Source organism: Rhinopithecus bieti, unplaced genomic scaffold (assembly GCF_001698545.2).
Source record: "Rhinopithecus bieti isolate Rb0 unplaced genomic scaffold, ASM169854v2 scaffold_4655, whole genome shotgun sequence".
In the NCBI taxonomy this organism is placed as follows: domain Eukaryota; kingdom Metazoa; phylum Chordata; class Mammalia; order Primates; family Cercopithecidae; genus Rhinopithecus; species Rhinopithecus bieti.
The window spans coordinates 301283-320175 of NW_016804517.1; the positions used below are offsets into that span (position 1 = coordinate 301283).

The window sequence follows — 18893 nt, forward strand, 5'->3', positions numbered from 1 at the left end:
TGGACAGACAGATACACATCCTGTTGGTTCTGTTTCTCTGGAGAACCCTGACCATACAAGGTTCTAACACAGAAACTAAAATACAGAGTTATGGGAGTTCTTTAGCGTGCGAGCCAACAATCCCACAGGTCTCCGCATCTTCAGGACACCATTACTTTAGTGCCCAGTTTAATAACTGGTAAAACTAATAATGACAGAGTCATTTTTAAAAGTTCTTTTATATTGAATATATTCTCTCTTTTTTGAGTGAATAATTTTTTTTTTTCAGTAAGACTATTTTGAAATGTTTCTAAATAAGATAGTTAATGTGTAGTTGGTTTTCAGTCTGCGGCTTAAAGGGATAAAATTTGGCTTTCTAAAAACATCTCATTTCTCAATGATTCTAGATAATGTAAAAAAATGTACAAAACGGTGTTCCTCCTACAATGATGCCCTCACAAATATGCTAGTCTCTCAATTATACTCACAGGTAAGAAAATGAGGGCTCATGGTTAAGCGTATAACGCAAAATAAAATTAGGGACAATTTTGTGAGAGTTCTCAAGTTCAAGATTCAGAAGAGAATGAAAGGAAGGTGAATAAAGAAAACTTTTTAACTCCAGAGAAAACAAATGCAGTTATTTATGGACTTGAGGGGATGTGCCCTAGATTAATGAAGGCATTTAAACCTAACTTTTCAATGCAACATTTAGAAGGCCTCTGACAGAGTTAAAGATTAGAGTTCTATTCCTTCGGGGCATAAGACTCCCCCTAGTAGCTATGAAACTAAACTTTCCAGGCATATCACTTTGCACCTTTTAAACACTTTCCAAAGGTTACTAGAACCTAAAGAATGTCACCGGAAATAGACAGCAACTGCTGGCAATAAAAAAATCTGGTCTATCATAAAATCCTGCAATATACTTTCAGACCTTTCATAAACCGCAAATTAGATACCGTGTGCAGAAAGTAATGGTTTGTCATTCAAATAACTCTTTGTTTCAATGTTCTTGGGCATTTACAGCAGCTAAGTCCTTTGCAGAGAATGCTAATTTCAGTCAGCAGTTCTCCCTTTTACTATGTGTGTCATTCAACTTTTCTAAACTCAGTTTCCTCACTGGAAAAATGGGCTAATATATGACATCTATCTCCGTGGGTTGCTGCAGGGGGCAAACTATAAAGCACTATGTTAATGGAGGTTGCTGATGGAAGATAATGAAATCCACCGCATAGACTATTTGAGGAAAAGGAAGAGAGGCTTACAAAGAATAACGCCTTCAGAAATGCTGTTGTTCTCACTAGAAATCATGCTTTCTGTGGATTGCTTACTGACAACATTGCCGAAAGAAAGACCATGACATTTGCCTCTGCTGATAAAGAATGACTTGGCCGAAATAAAGCAAAATGCAAAGCAAAACATGGAGCAGGGTGCTGAAAGAACCTAGCGCTGCCTGCAACACGTCTGTAACATTGCCTTTTCCATCAAGTATTCTGCCTTGAAATCCAAGGGATGTTTCACTGTTGCAGCCACCTCCTCTTGTCCACTAGATTCCTGACCAATGTAGCCTCTAATCTACCTTCATCTTGGCCTTGAGTGAAAATCTGAAATGACTAAATAACACTCCTTGGCAGGTTGTCTCAATAAGGAAGCGAAGCTGTGGGATGTTTATAGAAAGGAGTTCTGCCAAGTGATAATGCCAACTGATCTTACAAGCCTGTCGCTACAACACTACACGTGTAGACACAGATTTACTGTAGTTTCCCTATCATCTTTATCAACCTTTCTAATACATAAACGTATCCAATTGTTACTAAGACGTAATACCTGAACTGTGCTGAAACATCACCCATGGCTTTCAACCTTGACTTGAGCTTTCAGCCTTTTCCTTCATGTGCTTCATTTGGCTCTGGTGGGAACTGCCTTGATTATTTTATTGTGGTATATCTTATTTTGAAAAAAAATATTGTGGTTCTTTAGCCACAGTAAGTTCAAGAGATAGCTTATTGTTCAATGGAATGATTTTTCTTTTGCTTTCAATAATTTTCCAGCCTTCTGTGTTAGCCATATAGATCTGCTTCATGGTTGTTTGGGACTGTTTCTATGCAAAACCTAAATTACTCCTTATTGCTTAACCGGGCTTTTTAAAGGAAAAACAACAATGATGAAAGCAATATCAAAGACAGATGACATATTCAGAATTTTACCTTTTCATTTTTGTACAATGCAGAAGTTTACAGTCACAGCAAATGTATATTGACTCCCAGTTCCATAACAAGCAATCATAATGGCTTGAAATTAAGTACATGCATAATCATACATTGTAAACAAATGAAGTACAATCATACACAATCCAACCAGGTACATTCAGTTTACATTGATTTATTCTTCATCAACTTAAAATCTTTTATAAACACCGTAGAAAAAAATTTCCAGATTTTTGAAACTAAATGAGGACCAATTGGTCCTCATTTGGTCATTGGAAGAGGATCATAAATGTAAAAGACTCAGGAACAAAATGTGCAATGACAATTTAGAAACAAGTTTACTTTTGTCAGCCAAATGCTACATTATACACAATAGCTACATCTGGTCAAGAAATTTCCTGTTGTTTGGACTCCAATCAAAAGAAAATTACAGTGTTATTCCACTATAGCTGGTTGGATCATGAACTAATAGCGATTCCAACTGGTTAATGTAGATTTTCTTTTAGTTATGTTCTTAACCATTTCCAGTTAATGTAACATATCTAATTATAATAATTTAGCTACTTGGAAAAGTTAAAGTACATACCAGGAAGGGCCATGCCTAGGGAAATATAAACACAGTTAAGAAACATTTTCAGCTCTCCACCAAAAGAATCTTACAGCAACAATGTCAAAGAGCAAATTCCTGTTATGACACTTCACATATACAACATATAAATATACTAGTTTCGTCATGCTATTTTTAACAATAGAGAGTATATAACAGCAAAAAGCTGGTGAAATCAGAACTTGTATGGAATGTCCAATACAATCTAAAAGCATTGTTCAGATGTTTATCTGGTTTTCTAATTTTTTATTTATTTATTTTTCCTTCCACTGGGAAGAGATATCTGCTTTAAAATAATTATAACATATGTTAATATCCCCTCCAGCTTCACCAAGAAGTTTTCTCTTGCAAACATGTGATCCTATAACCACTGTTGAATAGTTTCCAAACTACGCTTCGGGAGCAAGTATAGAAGCAAACTGCCCTAGAACATCCTAGAATTTCACATGGTTAGAGGACATGAAAATATGCCCAGTATAACAAGCACCAATGTTAGATCCAGGACAACCTGGATTTAAGTGTAGGCTTCAAATAAGTTATTTAACCTTTCTAATACATATTTTCTCAAGTGGACAAAATATCTTCACAGTGGTATTATCCTGATTAAATGTAATAATCTATGTCAAACTCCAGTGTCAGAACACAATTGGTGCTCAATAAGTGCCGGTGATATATGCAGAGTGCTCTCACACCATGCCTTGGAAACTCAGAGCTGCGGAAGAATAGCCATTAAATGATGGAGTCTCACAAGGCCCCTGTCTTGATCCTACTTGGATGCCCTCAGTCAACGCAAGCTTGAGGTTCCATTTTTACATTTAGATGTGACATTTATTACCAAAGGGTCTGTGACAACCCTGAAACTATACTTCCAGTGAGAAATAAAGTGATATGATACACTGATATAAACATAGATTCTTGAGTAATATATGGAGTGACTCATACTATACAATTATCATAAACTCTAACAAGTTATTTGGTTTTTGTTTTGTTTTTTTTTTTTTTTTTTTTTTTTTTGGCTTTTGGACTGAGTAGACAGAACTATTTTATTTTAAATTTTATTTTAAATTTATTTTAATTTTAGGTTTATATTTCTCAAAATATAGACCGTTGAGAAAATTAAAACCAACAAAATATTTTAGGAGACATGGTCAGAATAAAAACAATGTTGCTTACAGATTGTAGGGCAATCAAGAAATTTGCAATTGTTGAAGGAAGACAAAAGTGGGCACATGTCTGTGGCTATAGAGATCATTTCAAATTTTCAATGGCAGTGACTCAAACCTTCATGAATTGTTTACAATTAAATGATATCTATATGAATGATATCTTGCCCAACATTCTGACATATAAATAAATCACTTTTTAGTATTTAAATGTCTGCTCAGTCTAAATGCCATGAGGCGAGGCACTGTCAGGAGCCTCTGTTGCTGCATTTCAACCGGCTTCTTCCTGATACCCTTCAGGCTGCTCTCCAGGTGAGATGGAGCCCAAGCCCCTACTCCCTTCTACTGGGGCAGTGGGGTAGTTCCATTTTGTTGTATATATTGCCTCTGATTTTTGAAATGAAATAAATAATTCTCTGGTTTAAAAAAGAACATTTTGGCCACGTGCAGTGGCTCATGGTTCTAATCCTAGCACTTTGGGAGGCTGAGGTGGGCAGATCACTTGAGGTCAGGAGTTCAAGACCAGCCTGGCTAATATGGTGAAACCCCATCTCTACTAAATACAATAATTACCTGGGCTTGGTGGTGAGTGCCTATCCCAGCTAGTTGGTAGGCTGAGGCAGAAGAATTGCTTGAACCCAGGAGGCGGACGTTGCAGTAAGCAGAGACCGCACCACTGCACTCCAGCCTGGGCAACAGAGTGAGACTCTGTCTCAAAAAATAAAATAAGAAAAATAAAATAAAAAAGAAAGTTTCACAACCACTGATGGGGGGCGGGAAGGACCTACTGGACTAGGTCTCAGAAAATGACTGTGCTGTATTTCTCAGAAAGCTCACCTGCCTTCATTACCATTCTATCTCCAGCCGCTAAACAAAGCCTGGCACATGGGGGCATTCAGTGAATATCTGTTGGCTAGCTGATGTGACTAGGGATAAAGTCACTTAGTCTCTTCAAGACTCCAAGTCCTTTTATTTATGAATTTATTTTTAGAGACAAAGTTTCCCTATGTTGTCCAGGTGAGACTCTAGCTCCTGGGCTCAAGTGATCCTCCCGCCTTAGGCTCTGAGCAGCTGGGACTACAGTCATGAACCACCATGCCTGACAAATTCTTTTAACTGTATGCAGAGTGGTTTGTTCATAATAGCTAACATGTTTGAAATACTGACTACTGAATCAGGGATTCTTTTAAACTGTCAACATCCAATGAGGTAGGTACAGTTATTAACATCCCCATTATACAGATGAAGGAACAAAGCCCAGAGAGTTTAAGTAATTTGGCCCAGGTTCATAGCTAATCACTGACATACAAACCTAGACAGTTTAACTTCACAGCTCACACTCTCATCCACTGTGATATTCTGCCTCTACTTAGGCCCAAACTAAGTTAACATACAGTGAATGGTAGGGGTGGGCAGCACATCATATCTGTGATTATCTATTTTTATTAATCAATTTACACAGGCATTTAGGATGCTTCCATGGGCTGTGCAGAGCTCTGAATCCTGATCATAACTGGGGTTGCATAAGTATGTCCAGTGGACTCTGTTTGCAGAGGTAGATGGTAGAACCAGCAGATAATTCCCACAGGGAAAAGAAGAGTCTTACAGAAAGTTTCAGAAACAGGCCCTGCAGGTTGGAAGGGGAAAGGATATGGAAATAGCACAACATCTGGTCTTGAACCCTCCTGACAGAGCCACACTGGAGCCACATGAGGATAAAGGGATCTATACAGCTTACAAGAGTTGCCCCACTCAATTCTCTAATACTGTGGAACTAAAGCAACCTCCTAGACAGTCTTCAACTGAAGTTAATACAGAGGAAGGAAACATTTTTCCCACTTGAAGAACAGTCCATAAACTGCGACAGCCCTACTGGTACCAAAACTTTGGTGGCTGGAGTGACCCAGCAGGATCTGTACTTCTGGGTACAGACAGATTCACAGAACCACACAGCAAGTGGCACATGGCTGGGGCCCTGACTCAGGAACACAGGAAACATACCCCTTGGGGACTTCCAAAAACACTTGGGTAAGCTTTGGAAAGAACTGGGCTTTCTGCATGAGCAGGTAGGGGCTTGGAACTAGTAGGCTTCAAGTATTAATGGGAAGGTAACCTCATTCATATCCCCTGGCTGGTAGACAGACATCTGGATTACATGACATCTGGATTACATGGAGAGTGGGAGCAATAATAAGTGCTTCATCCACTTCATGATAGTGAGCATCAAATAAGAAATAGAAAATCAATGGGTTGGCAGGGTACAGCAGCTCACACCTGTAATCTCAGCACTTTGGGAGGCTGAGGCAGGCAGATCATCTGAGGTCAAGGAGTTCAAGACCAGCCTGGCCAACATGGTGAAACCCTGTCTCTACTAAAAACACAAAAATTAGCCAAGCATGGTGGCATGCACCTGTAGTCCCAGCTACTCAGGAGAATGGCTTGAACCCAGGAGGCAGAAGTTGCAGTGAGCCGAGATCATGCCACTGCACTTTGGCCTGGGTGACAGAGCAAGACTCTGTCTCAAAAAGAAAAAAGAAAATCAATGCATTTTGCAAGTTGAAGAACTCCCATAAAATGAAATTGAGACAGTGTAAAAGGAAGGCTAGAGATTTTGCCTAAATAATCCAGATGGATTATCTGCATTAGCTGTTCTTCATCTTTTTGGATCACAGACTCTTTCAAGAATTTGTTGTCTGTAATAGCACTTTGCAAGGCCAAGGCAGGAGGATTACTTGAGGAAAGGAATTCAAGATCAACCCGGGCAACATTGTGAGACCTTATCCCTGGGCAACATAGACCTTATCTCTACAAAACAAATTTAGAAATAGGCCAGGCATGGTGGTGCATGCCTGTAGTACCAGCTACCTAGGAAGCAGAGGCGGGAGGATTGCTTGAATTCAGGAGTTCAAGGGTTCAGTAAGCTATGCTCATGCCACTGCACTCCAGCCTGGGTGATGGAGCAAGACTCTGTCTCTAAGAAATAAAAACATTAAAGGAAAAAACAGAATCTATCAAAAGCCATAAATCCTCAACCCAGGAAAATGTTCCTTCCTTCCCTTATCAAAACACAAACATTTTTGCCTCTAGGATTTTTTGTTAGCCCACCCTGAAGTCCTAGATCCCAGGCTAAGGACCCCTGATTTCCATTAACACTGACCTCTGCAACTACTTCCACCACCCTGGTGTTTTTCTTTATGAAAGGAATGCTTATCCAAGGTCAACAGCACCTTGTTGTCTGTAAGGAGGCCCCCTCTTTCAATGTAGTTCACTTGTCTTGTCTTTTGGCCACAGCTCTGTTCACATGCTCAAAATCAACCTCTTGCTCATGGCTAGCTGCTAAGTTCAATGACCTTTGCTTCAGGCAGCCAGTGTTCACCATGTGTCAAAATCAAGACGTCAAGATAAAAGTCAGCCTTCCTTGTAGACCATCAGGCCTTATAGATTCTATTGGAAAGGACATCAGGAGAGCAGCCTGGTATGTAAGGAGCACTGGGCCAGGAGTCCTAAGATTCTCGACTCTGGTCTTGGGCCTTCACTTATGAATGTTATGAACTTCAGCAAATCCCTTAATCTGAGGCCAGTTTCCTCATCTGTAAAGTGGGATAATAATTGCTAACTATTTTATAGGGTTTTTGTGAGGATCAAATGAAATAATGCCCGAGAAAATGCTTTGAAAACAGAGACGTGGTATAGAGATATGGATTATTATTGTTGTTGTTAAAGCAAGCTAGAAGTAAACTAAGTGTCTTTGGGGAATATTATTTAATCTGAGAAGTGAAGGATTCAGGTTTTGGAGTGTTATCTGTCACAGCAAAAGAATAAGGAAGGAGGGTCCATGCTGATCAGTCTTTGAGTTCTGATTGAGTTCATGCCCCATTCCCCAGGCAAAGGCACAAACACAGGACATGAACATCTTTTCCAAAAAGGAACATCTTATTTGATTTTTCTTCCTCAAAGGCTTGGAGCCCTGCTCAGTATTACAAATTCAGTGTGACTCTCCCCCTACTCCTTCCCCACTTAGCGGCCATTCCCCAAAGGTCTTGAAATAGATAAATGTATTCGATAAGCTCAGGCAGTTCTAGGAAGGAAATGATCATAGAAGGGTCTGGAAGTCTTCTCAATAACACATGCTTCTGAGCTTGACCAGATAGCTTTCCTAAAAGCCATTCAGCTTATGGCCAGAAAGCTGCCTTAATGCTCTTTTGTTAGAGTGTAGTGGATGAAACCATTTTAATATATTTCATGTGTGGGCATGAGCACTGACACTTCAGCATGCACCAAAGAAAGCAGTTGTTGCAATAATGCTTGACACGAGCAACCTGGAGGGTGGGGGGTGCCATGGACGTCAGGAACATGTGCTGACCTCATCTTGGCTGCCCCAGGAATGTCCCTAGCAGGTGGCAATGGTACTTCTGAGTGCTACCTTCTGAATATCAGCACCAGCAAAGAGCAAGTGGAGGTGAAACAGACGTGTTTTTCTTGGCTTAAGAACCATTTTTCAGTTCCTTAGTTTTAAAGGAACAATCTTGAGAACAACCAAAAAAATCCTAAAAATGGAAGCTTAAACATAATACAATGGAGCACACTGTAAATGATCCAAATAGTTTTGCAATAACATTTGCAAACCAAAGACTAACTTCCTGTTCCTGCAAAACTTCTGGGAAAGATTCTTTTTCTCCTTTAACAACAAAGAGTAAGAAACAACAACAAAAACATACCATCTAGCAGGGTGTCAAAGTGCATAACTTGTAAGTACTCCTTCTCCCTCATGAAACCTTTGAGGGGAGTGGCCCAGCCTTCGCTCAAAACCTGGACCCACTGGAGATCCAGCTGCAAAACACAAAAAGTAGTTGAACATTTTCGTAAGTTCTGTTTTCCAGGCATCTGGCCCCAGGAAGGTCCTTTCTTATTCATTTAACAAGAGGATAAGGGCAGGATCTTCTACGTTTTAAGTGTTCCCAACTGTTATGTTAACCCATGATCTAAGGGCCAGAAAGATTTAAGTTCGGAAATTTACTATGAAATAGTGGTGAAGGCCGGGCGCGGTGGCTCAAGCCTGTAATCCCAGCACTTTGGGAGGCCGAGACGGGCGGATCATGAGGTCAGGAGATCGAGACCATCCTGGCTAATACGGTGAAACCCCGTCTCTACTAAAAAATACAAAAAAAAACTAGCCGGGCGACGAGGCGGGTGCCTGTAGTCCCAGCTACTCGGGAGGCTGAGACAGGAGAATGGCGTGAACCCGGGAGGCGGAGCTTGAAGTGAGCTGAGATCCGGCCACTGCACGCCAGCCTGGGCAGCAGAGCAAGACTCCGTCTCAAAAAAAAAAAAAAAAAAAAAAAATGAAATAGTGGTGAAAAGATTTCATATTGAGATATTGAGATGACTTATTTGAACATTTTTAGGCTGTATCTATTCCCAAAATATGCAACTGAGTTGAAAATTCATCGTTTATTCTTTCTTTCTTTTATCCACAAAATCCCGGTTTGGCTATATTTTCTACCAGATGTACTTACTGGTACAATGACAGCTATGTAAAATTGTCCAATGCAAATACAGAATTTATTTTCCCAGTCACATCCATACATGGCATTGATCAGCTGCCTTGTGGCAATTCTTGGTGAAAGATTTCTTTGGAGAAGAGGTTAAAAAAACTTGGCAAAAAAGGAGTGTTTTATTTGTGGACATTAAGTGCACCTTATTTATATCTTTCTTATTGTTAAAGTAATTATAAATAAATTATAATGACTGATATTAAGCCTAATTCTTTGACCAATCTGCACCCAATTACCTTAGTAATTGATAATGAAGGGAGAGTTTCAGCCTCAGCTCGGACGTGGTCAAGTTTGTTTTCCAGCACGAAGAGTTCGTGGATATCTTTGATTATAGTATGGGGTACAATGTTCTGAAATGAAACAGAACTGGTAAAAACTTGAAATGAAAACTGTAGAAAGAATGCTTCCGTAAGGAGGCATAGATTGTCTTTCATGATTTTATTAAACATATAAAGAAAAGACAACCGGTTCACCTACCTGCTCTTGCAGAAGTTCCACTACCTGCTGGACACAGTCACTCACTGTGGACAAATTGGTTTTAAGCACACGCTCAGGAGTTTCAGGTTTCTCATAATCAGAATCGATACCTGTAAATCCTGCAAGGCATATGGGTGACAATCATCACATCCGTATTGACAGAATAACCTTTTTAATCAATAAGGCAAAACACATGTTGGAATAATGTATTCAACTGAAAATTCACATTTTAACAGAAAAGGTCAAACAGCCATCCTTGACTTCTAGCCATAACTAAGAAAATAAATAGCTGTATTTTCAATATGGACAGCCCCAAATTGTCAACAAAAGCTGGCTGGGTAAGTTGAAGCCCTCGGCAGATGATTAAAATCAAAAAGGAAGACAAGAGTAAGGAAGAACTTGAAACACTCCTCTACACACACTCACATATAAATATCCATTCTAGTTCTCTGAACTTTATTGCATATGGCTGAGATGACAATTCTTAAAAATAAAACCCTACATTTTAATAAGCCTCTGGGCATATCGAATATATCATGATGTGATAAAAAGTTGTGCATGTTATATGCAATTTTGGAAAAGAGAGTTTGAAACTCAAGGCAGATTTCTGAGGACAAAATAAGGACTGACAGCCTAAGTAACTGGTAAAGATGCTGCTAGCCGATTCTCTTACCTTTAATCTCCCCAGCTCTCGCCTTTTTGTAGAGGCCTTTGACGTCTCTGCTTTCACAAATATTTAGAGGTGCATCTACAAATATTTCAAAGAATGGCAGCCCTGCTGATTCATGTATTTTGCGGGCATTCTCACGATCCTGAAAAGCAATATGTTTAAGAATGTAAAAAGAGGTTTCATGGTGAAATTCTAAATCACAAAACACTGTGTACTTTGGTTTTCAATAGCCTTGAGATAACACTGGTGTTTGTGCTTTGCAGAGTGCTTCAGAGAAAGTCCAGAAATTTCACTCTGGTAAACACAGCTCTCTCAAGGACTTTCACAGAAAACAATGGAAAATAGGCCCTCCTAGCAGGAAAGCACTGGCCATATGAGAGCATTTCATTCAAAGGATGTGTTCTAAGCTACATCTGATGTTTGGCTCCCAGAAATTTCCTGACTTAAAAGAAGAGTGACACTCCACCTCAGTGATGTCAGCATTAAACACATAGAACCCGAAGCTTTGGCTGTGAACTGCTCTTTTCTTTAGCTAGATCCTTTTTCTGACAACTAAAATTACAGAGCTTTAGAGTTTCTCTTGTTTAACTTTCTCTTCCCTTCGACTCTGACCAAATGTTCCTTATAATTGTGAACATGGAAGGATTTATGTCCACTGGTGCCCTGGCATCTGGAAAGGAAGGAACTCTCTTTACGTAACCAATATTAAATAGAGGAAATGAGAGAGCCTGTGATGGGGGGAAGAAATAGTCGGCAAATTGAAAGGAGACATTCTTATGCCCACCCTACCTGATTCCTTCCCTAGCAGTTGAAGAGCACTTGCACTGTGCGGGGGAATAGTGTGCAGTGCCTTTTTTTTTTTTTTTTTTTTTTTTTTTTACCTTTGCGAATGGAGAAATAAAGCTGGTAATGCAGACCAGGCCAGCATCAGCAAACAGCTTAGCCACCTCAGCAATCCGGCGGATATTTTCCTCTCTGTCCCCAGGAGAGAATCCAAGATTTTTGTTAAGGCCATGACGGACGTTGTCCCCATCCAGGGAGTAACAAGGGATGGCATGGGAGACAAGGTACTCCTCCAGGGCAAAACTTATTGTTGTTTTTCCAGCGCCAGAGAGACCTGTTCAGAACAGATAAAGCAGACTGACATCGGCCTGGATAGTTTAAGATGACAAATTGTGAACTAATCCAGCAATTTTAAATATAACTAAATCTAAAAAAAGAAAGAAAGAAAGAAAGAAATCAGTGCAGTTGACTACAAGGCAAATACTTACATTTCTGTCAAATTTTGAAATAACTATTTGTCCTGTGTTAGAATTATAGCTTTTCAAAGCAAGCAGGCTTCATAAATAGGGAGATTTGGGGGCTACATGTGGTCCTCGATGTGTTCTGTTTGGGCTGCAGAATGTTTTAAAGATTAGAAAGTTGTCATACAGGCTGGGCATGGGCTCATGCCTGTAATCCCAGCATTTTGGGAGGCCAAGGTGGGAGGATCACTTGAGCCCAGGAGTTCAAAACTAGCCTGGGGAACATAGTGAGACCCTGCATCCTCAAAAAACAAAACAAACAAATAGCCAGGTGTGGTGGTGCACACCTGTGGTCCCAGCTACTCAGGAGGCTGAGGTGGGAAGACCCCTTGAGCCTGGGAAGTCAAGGCTGCAGTTACACTCCAACCTGTGTAACAGAGCGAGGCCTTGTCTCCAAAGCACAAAGGAAGTTGTATATACAAATCCAGATACCGTATTCTCTTGAAAAAAGCAAAAGATGTGGTGACAGTGGTCTCATATCCTTCAAAGTCAGCAATCAGCCGGAATGCAGGGGAACAGCCAGCCCCCGGAGAATGGTAAGTCCCCCTCCCTTGTGGATGCCACTGAACAACCGTCTCACAGAGCCCGCGTGCTGTCCTTTGGCTTCGAGATGTTTCCAAAATGACTCTCAAAACATAAAGACAGAAAGCCGGCCTGAGCTAGGGAGCAGATGTATTCAGAGCTGCCATATGTCACACTCTTCAGTGTAAAGATTCTCTAGAATCTTTATATGAGAAAAGAGTTACCATGTGGCTTCCACCACGGTTTCAAAGCACAATGATCGGGAACACACTTTGTAATTTCCATAGGAGGAGGAACATAAGAAGAAAGGTAAACACAACCCGCCCAAATTATTTAACAGTTGAAATCTGAACTACCCTAAAGGCTAGCACTCTAAAACAAAATGAGTCCTTTAGGATTTTAGGATCTTTGTCCTAAAGATCTCTGAACCTAAGAATATTTCATGGTGCCAAGCTTCCGTCCAACAGCACCTGGGCATGACAGAGGAAAAAAGCCAAGACGTTCATACAGAGAAGACTACAGCAGGAAAGAGGAAAAAGGTGGGAAAAGCAGGAATGAAGGACAGAGAGGAAGGAAGATTTGGGGGCGAAAGGTGATCTGCAAAAGGTAAATAAATAGTCTCCATACTTTTAGTTATAGTTTAAAGCCATGCCCTTGGCTTTGACAGAGGACCATTAGAAGAAACGGCTATATGAAGAACGTGTCAACACTAACTTCACTAAATCATTTTTTAAGGTAATTGTCTGTAATTCTGTTATTCCTTTTCATTTGAATAAAGACATAAGTGATAAATTCTTCTTAGTATTTATGTCAGGTTATAGGGTAGGGGAAATGGCACTCCTGAATCTCTGTTGTGTTCTCTCATGTCAGAAAATGAGAGAAATAACAGAAATGTCCTTCCATTTTGCTTCAGTTCTCAGGAAACTAAGAGTTAAATTACAGTAAGTATATGTAACCAGATTGTTGGCACACATACTTTCATACATTAAGGTAACACTAATTACAGTTACTGATAACTGTGTGCCAAGCACTGTGCAAAGTGCATTTGTCTTTTATTGATTTAGTTCTATAAACCCCTCCATAAGTCAGGTACTGTCTTTATTCTCATTGTACAAATAAGAAAACTGAGGCTTAGAGAGCCTAACTGGCTTGTCCAAAGTCACATAGCTCATGGAGGTGGAGTTGGGGCTAAAATCTGAGTCTATGGATTTAAAATATTTTGTTTCTTCTGGTCTGCCTGGTCAACAGTCTACCTTTTAACATAAGAATAAAAAATAAATTAGAAAAAATGACTTTTAAATTTAATTTAATTTTCTATTTTTATTTTTTGAGATGGAGTGTCATTCTGTCACCCAGGCTGGAGTGCAGTGGCGGATCTCGGCTCCCTGCAAACTCCGCCTCCTGTGTTCAAGTGATTCTCCTGCCTCAGCTTCCCGAGCAGCTGGGATTACAGGCGTGCACCACCATGCCCGGCTAATTTTTGTATTTTTAGTAGAGAGACAGGGTTTTGCTATGTTGGCCAGGCTGGTCTTGAACTCCTGACATCAGGTGATCCACCCAAATTGGCCTCCCAAAGTGCTGGGATTACAGACATGGGCTACCAAGCCCAGCCTTGATTTTTAAAATTTTCCATCTATTCTTTTCTTCCTCTAATGAAAGGATAATTCATTTTAAGAGTACAGAAGGAGAAAGATATGTTTCTCTTCTACCAGTTCTCTTTTTCTTTCCAAGGGGTGTCACATTAGAGAAAATGGACTTTGTGTGTATAGCCCAACACGAAAGTTGTTTTCACCAGTGATCTCTGCATGAAGGGCAACATAGAACAGGAGGGGGTCTTCTAGAATACAGCTGTACCTACTGCTGCAATTACGTCTCTTTGGGGGAGCTGAGGTGAACATTTCAGGAGTAATGACAGAAGGATGGTGCATATTTGAGCACAGCAGGTTCCGTGCTCTCTGTCTGTCCTTGCACTGGAGGCTGCAGAAAGTTGCTTTGATGCACAGTCCAGGCATGAATGAAACCAGGAAACCAAAGGCACAAGGAAAAAACTTGAAGAGGACAAGAATGAGGCTGGTTGGGACAGAAAAGGGCAAAGACTTAGGATAGCAAGAAAACATGCAAGGCAGGTCCCTAGCTGCCAGATTGTTTAGAGTGAGCTTCAGGTTAGAAAACATGTTATAACCTGAATAAACATAGTTTTGCAGGTGGGCTCATTCCATTTGAAAACTGTTGTCTATGAAATGAAATTGGATTTTCCTTTTGAGTCCAGACATAATTTTGTCTACCTTGGACTCAGAGTATAAGGTAATAGCCTGGGGCCAGCTACTGGGAGTCAGGTTCTAATTCCAGTTCTGTCACTAATTCTTAGCTTTGACATTCTGTGGCTATAAAAACACAAGAAAGGGGAGAGTCATTCAGTCACCTCAGCAGCAGCAAGTTATTTCTATAAACAAGGGCAATCCTCAGCCAAATGGAAATTACTAGTTTTCCTTCTTGTACAGATTCTTATGTTTGTTTGTTAGTTTATATAGTAAGTGAAATAGTCTCCTAGAATGTCAAAACATTAGGCAACAATAACAAATATCTCTAAACATCCAAAACCTTATGGACAGCCAAATGCTTGATGTCAAATTAGGAAAGCCTCATTCATAACTGCCAGTAAATATGTTTAGGGATGAACATGAGAATTATTGAATCCCTCAGCACTGAAAGCAGATGTCATAATCATCTTGTCCCATCCTTTCCTGCCAAAGAGGAGAAAAGTGACAACTAGAGACTTTCAGAGTTGACTTGATCAGACTCTTATTTCTATAGTTGACCTTGACTCTATTTCTCACTGATGGTAGGGTTAGGACTAACACCCAGGCTTTCTACTACATCTCTCAGCCTCCTTCTAATGATAAAACAAGCACGTAATACGTTACACTAATTTCCATAAAATTGTGTCACATGTCAGTTTGCTATATATATATATCTGAACATGACATACCTGTTAGCCACACGGTACATCCTCGGAACCCACCCCTTGTTCCAACCACTTGCCCTCTCTTATTCCTGCTCACATGGTGGGCCTGATAGACTACATTGGTGGATTTCTGCTGGTACTCCTATAAAATAAGACAAAATCAAGCACAGTATTAGTTAATAAAACACATACTCTTCACTGGAGCCAATATAAATCCATCTTAAACTTTTAATTGCAAAACTGATATGTGTAACAACTTATACAAAAAATATTTTGAAAGAGACTCACCCTTGTCCATTCTAATATAATTTTTTTCATTTCTGCAGATTACCCTGAGCCATGAGCTACATGTTTATATATTTCTTAGCTGTGAGTCTACATACCTAAGTTATTCATTCTGCATTTCACTTAATGTTATTCATAAGCAGTTTTGCTTCCATAAAATAATTATTTTTAAATTACAGCATCAAATTTCATTGGTTCATGCAACACAACCTGCTAAATAATACAATTATAATGCAATTTCACATTACATTAATAGTCTTCCCCAACTGCATCTCTTCTTCTATAATTGGCAAACAGAATAACATTTATCAATTCTATTAATTTAGAAACAAACACTGACTTTAGAATACTCATCATGGTCCTTTGAGAGTATAATCCAAATTAGACACTTTTTGATTTTATGTAATAGTTCTGGTTGCATGACATTTTAACTTTTGCACCTTAGGGGAATGTCTTTGTTTCAATGAATGCATGTTCTCCCCAAGTCCTATGAGCTTGAACTGAGAACCCAAATACTCCAGTGGCTGAGGAAATACTAGGGTGGGTGTGGTTGAACCCCAGTCCCTATAGAGCCAGAGAAAGGCCCAGATCACAGTGAAAAGGGTTAAAGTCAGTAATATCCCCGTTACTCCCATTCAGACATCACAGACAAGGCAAGAGTGAAGTCCCTGAACACACAGGGCTACTCCTTTACAAGAACTAAACTTTGCTTCCACTTTCTCAGGGGTCAATGCATGAACTTTTTAATCTTTCAAAAAGCCCAGCAGAAATGGAAATGCACTTGTTAGGTTTGGAAGCTAATTCAAATATCAAATGTCTTTATTTTGGCTGTAATAAAATCAGCTTAGTGAGGTAAGAGACTACCTGATCCTGATTCTAAACTCTGACTGGGAGGTATAAGTCTGATGAATAAAAAAGGTAAAGTGAGCCAATAAATACAGTTTTTGGTGGACTTAAAAGAAAATAACATGTGATCCAAGGGGGGAAAAATCCATAATAATGGTTAAATTAAAAGGTTAGGAACTACTCATATATGTCTGTGGTGTGTAATTGAATTTCTAATGACAGACAGAATCCAGGTTTCTGAACTGTAAATATCTGTGAGCCTTTTAAATATTACACATGCATACCCACCAGAACTAAGAAAGCACCAACTTTTTTTAGCAAGAGCTGCAGGTTTTCGAAAACTCTGCCAGGAGCAGTGGCTCATGCTTGTAATCCCAGCACTTTGGGAGGTCAAGGTGGGAGGATTGCTTAAGCTCAGGAGTTTGAGATCAGCCTGGGCAACATAGTGAGACCTCATCTCTATGAAAAATAAAAACATATTAGCCAGGCATGGTGGCACGTGCCTATAGTCCCAATTACTGGAGAGGCTGAGATGGGAGGATCACTTGAACCCAGAAGGCCAAGGCTGCAGTGAGCTGCACCACTGTACTCCAGCCTGGGCAACAGAGTGACACCCAGCCCGGGCAACAGAGCGAGACCCTGTCTCAAAAAAAAAAAAAAAAAGAAAGAAAAAAAGAAAAAAAAGAAATGAAAACTCACCTCTTTTTGCTTTGGGAAATAGAAACTTTGTGAAAATAGAAACTAAAGAGGGCTACAACTAGAACTGTTTGGCAGTTTACATAAGATGACAGATATGAACATGCAAATGGCAAAGTTCTCTATAAACGTGAATGCTGGTGATTCACTATTCACTGTACACACCCCCCAAGCCCAATAGGATGGAACCTGCTGGACTGGGACCAGGAAAATGGCTTCAAGACTTAGGGGCCCTACTGGCCTTTCGGTGTCAAACTAGGAAAGCCCCATTTACAACTGCTGGTAAATGTCTTTAGGGGTGAAAATGAGAATTACTGAATTCCTTAGAGCTAGAAAGGGACGTCATAATCAACTTGTCCCGTCCTTTCCTGCCTGGCCTTTTAGGGGTGCTAAGAAAGGCAGAGCACAGAGTGGGGATGGGACTGCTAGTGAGACAGAGCCAGGCAGAGGGGCCAATGGTCAGGGAACAGGCATTATCAGTGTTGGAGGGGGCCAAGAGGGAGGTGGTTAAAGGCACAGTGGGATCAGCTGGGTGAAATTACCTAAAACCCTCTAAAGCTAGATGTTCTGCTCATCCATTAAGCAAATCTGGTCGGAACCCAAGACTTGGAAGTGGGGGCATAGTCCCAGAATGTGGCAGATGATGTCTTACACTAGAGGGCTCATATATGGGGACAAATTAGGCCACTCCATGAGATAGTCTAGCAGCATCTCCCCTGGGTGAACAAATCCCCTGAAGGGATTCTGTTTTGGGCTTTGTTGTTGTTGTTTGAGACAGGGACTTCCTCTGTCACCCCGATTGGAGTTCAGTGGTGCAATCAGGCCTCACTGCAGCCTTGAACTCCCAGGATCCAGCTATCCTCCCACCCCAGCCCGAGAAGTAGCTGGGACTACAGATGCACACCACCATGCCTGATTTTTTTTTTTTGTACAGATAGGGTCTCACCATGTTGCCCAGGCTGATCTCCAACTCCTGGGCCCAAGTGATACTCCCACCTCAGCCTTCTGAAACACTGGGATTACAGGCATAAGCCACCATGTCCAGTCCCCTGAAGGTATTCTGTGTCCTTGGTGCCAAGCGTATGTAATACCTCAAGGATACCATTTAAATATCCTTTTTTCAATTTCCTTGTTAATTAATGCCATTAAGGTCAAGAACGTTGTGTCTGAATATCAGACCCAAAAGTCAGTTCACTTGATTATTTATTGATTCTTTCAGTAAATGTTTATTGAGCTCCTACTCTGTGCCAGTGGTAATCTGAAGCATTGGGAATATAGTACTAAACAAAGAAGAATCCCTGGCATCATTCTGGGGAGAAAGACAGACAAAAAAATGAGGTAACTGGGGCTCCACTCCCTGAAGGAGTGTGTGTGTGTGTGTGTGTGTGTGTGTGTGTGTGTATATATATATACACACACCATGTGAAGAAATGTAAAGCACACTGGCAACTCAGTAACAAAAGGGCAACCCGGCCGGGTGCGGTGGCTCACACCTGTAATCTCAGCACTTTGGGAGGCTGAGGTGGGCAGATCACGAGATCAGGAGTTTGAGACCAGCCTGGCCAATATGGTGAAACCCTGTCACTACTAAAAATACAAAATTAGCCGGGCATGGTGGCA

General features: G+C 40.4%; 1 protein-coding gene across 1 annotated transcript in view; it reads right to left on the reverse strand.

Moving 5' to 3' along the window:
* The window catches only part of PAPSS2 (3'-phosphoadenosine 5'-phosphosulfate synthase 2), a 102890-nt gene that overhangs the window by 26544 nt on the left and 57453 nt on the right, over positions 1-18893 (reverse strand). Inside the window, 7 exon segments of the mRNA XM_017868864.1 lie at positions 2770-2784; positions 8672-8783; positions 9745-9858; positions 9986-10104; positions 10659-10797; positions 11537-11772; positions 15471-15588. Of these exon segments, the coding sequence (XP_017724353.1) occupies positions 2770-2784; positions 8672-8783; positions 9745-9858; positions 9986-10104; positions 10659-10797; positions 11537-11772; positions 15471-15588 (853 nt within the window).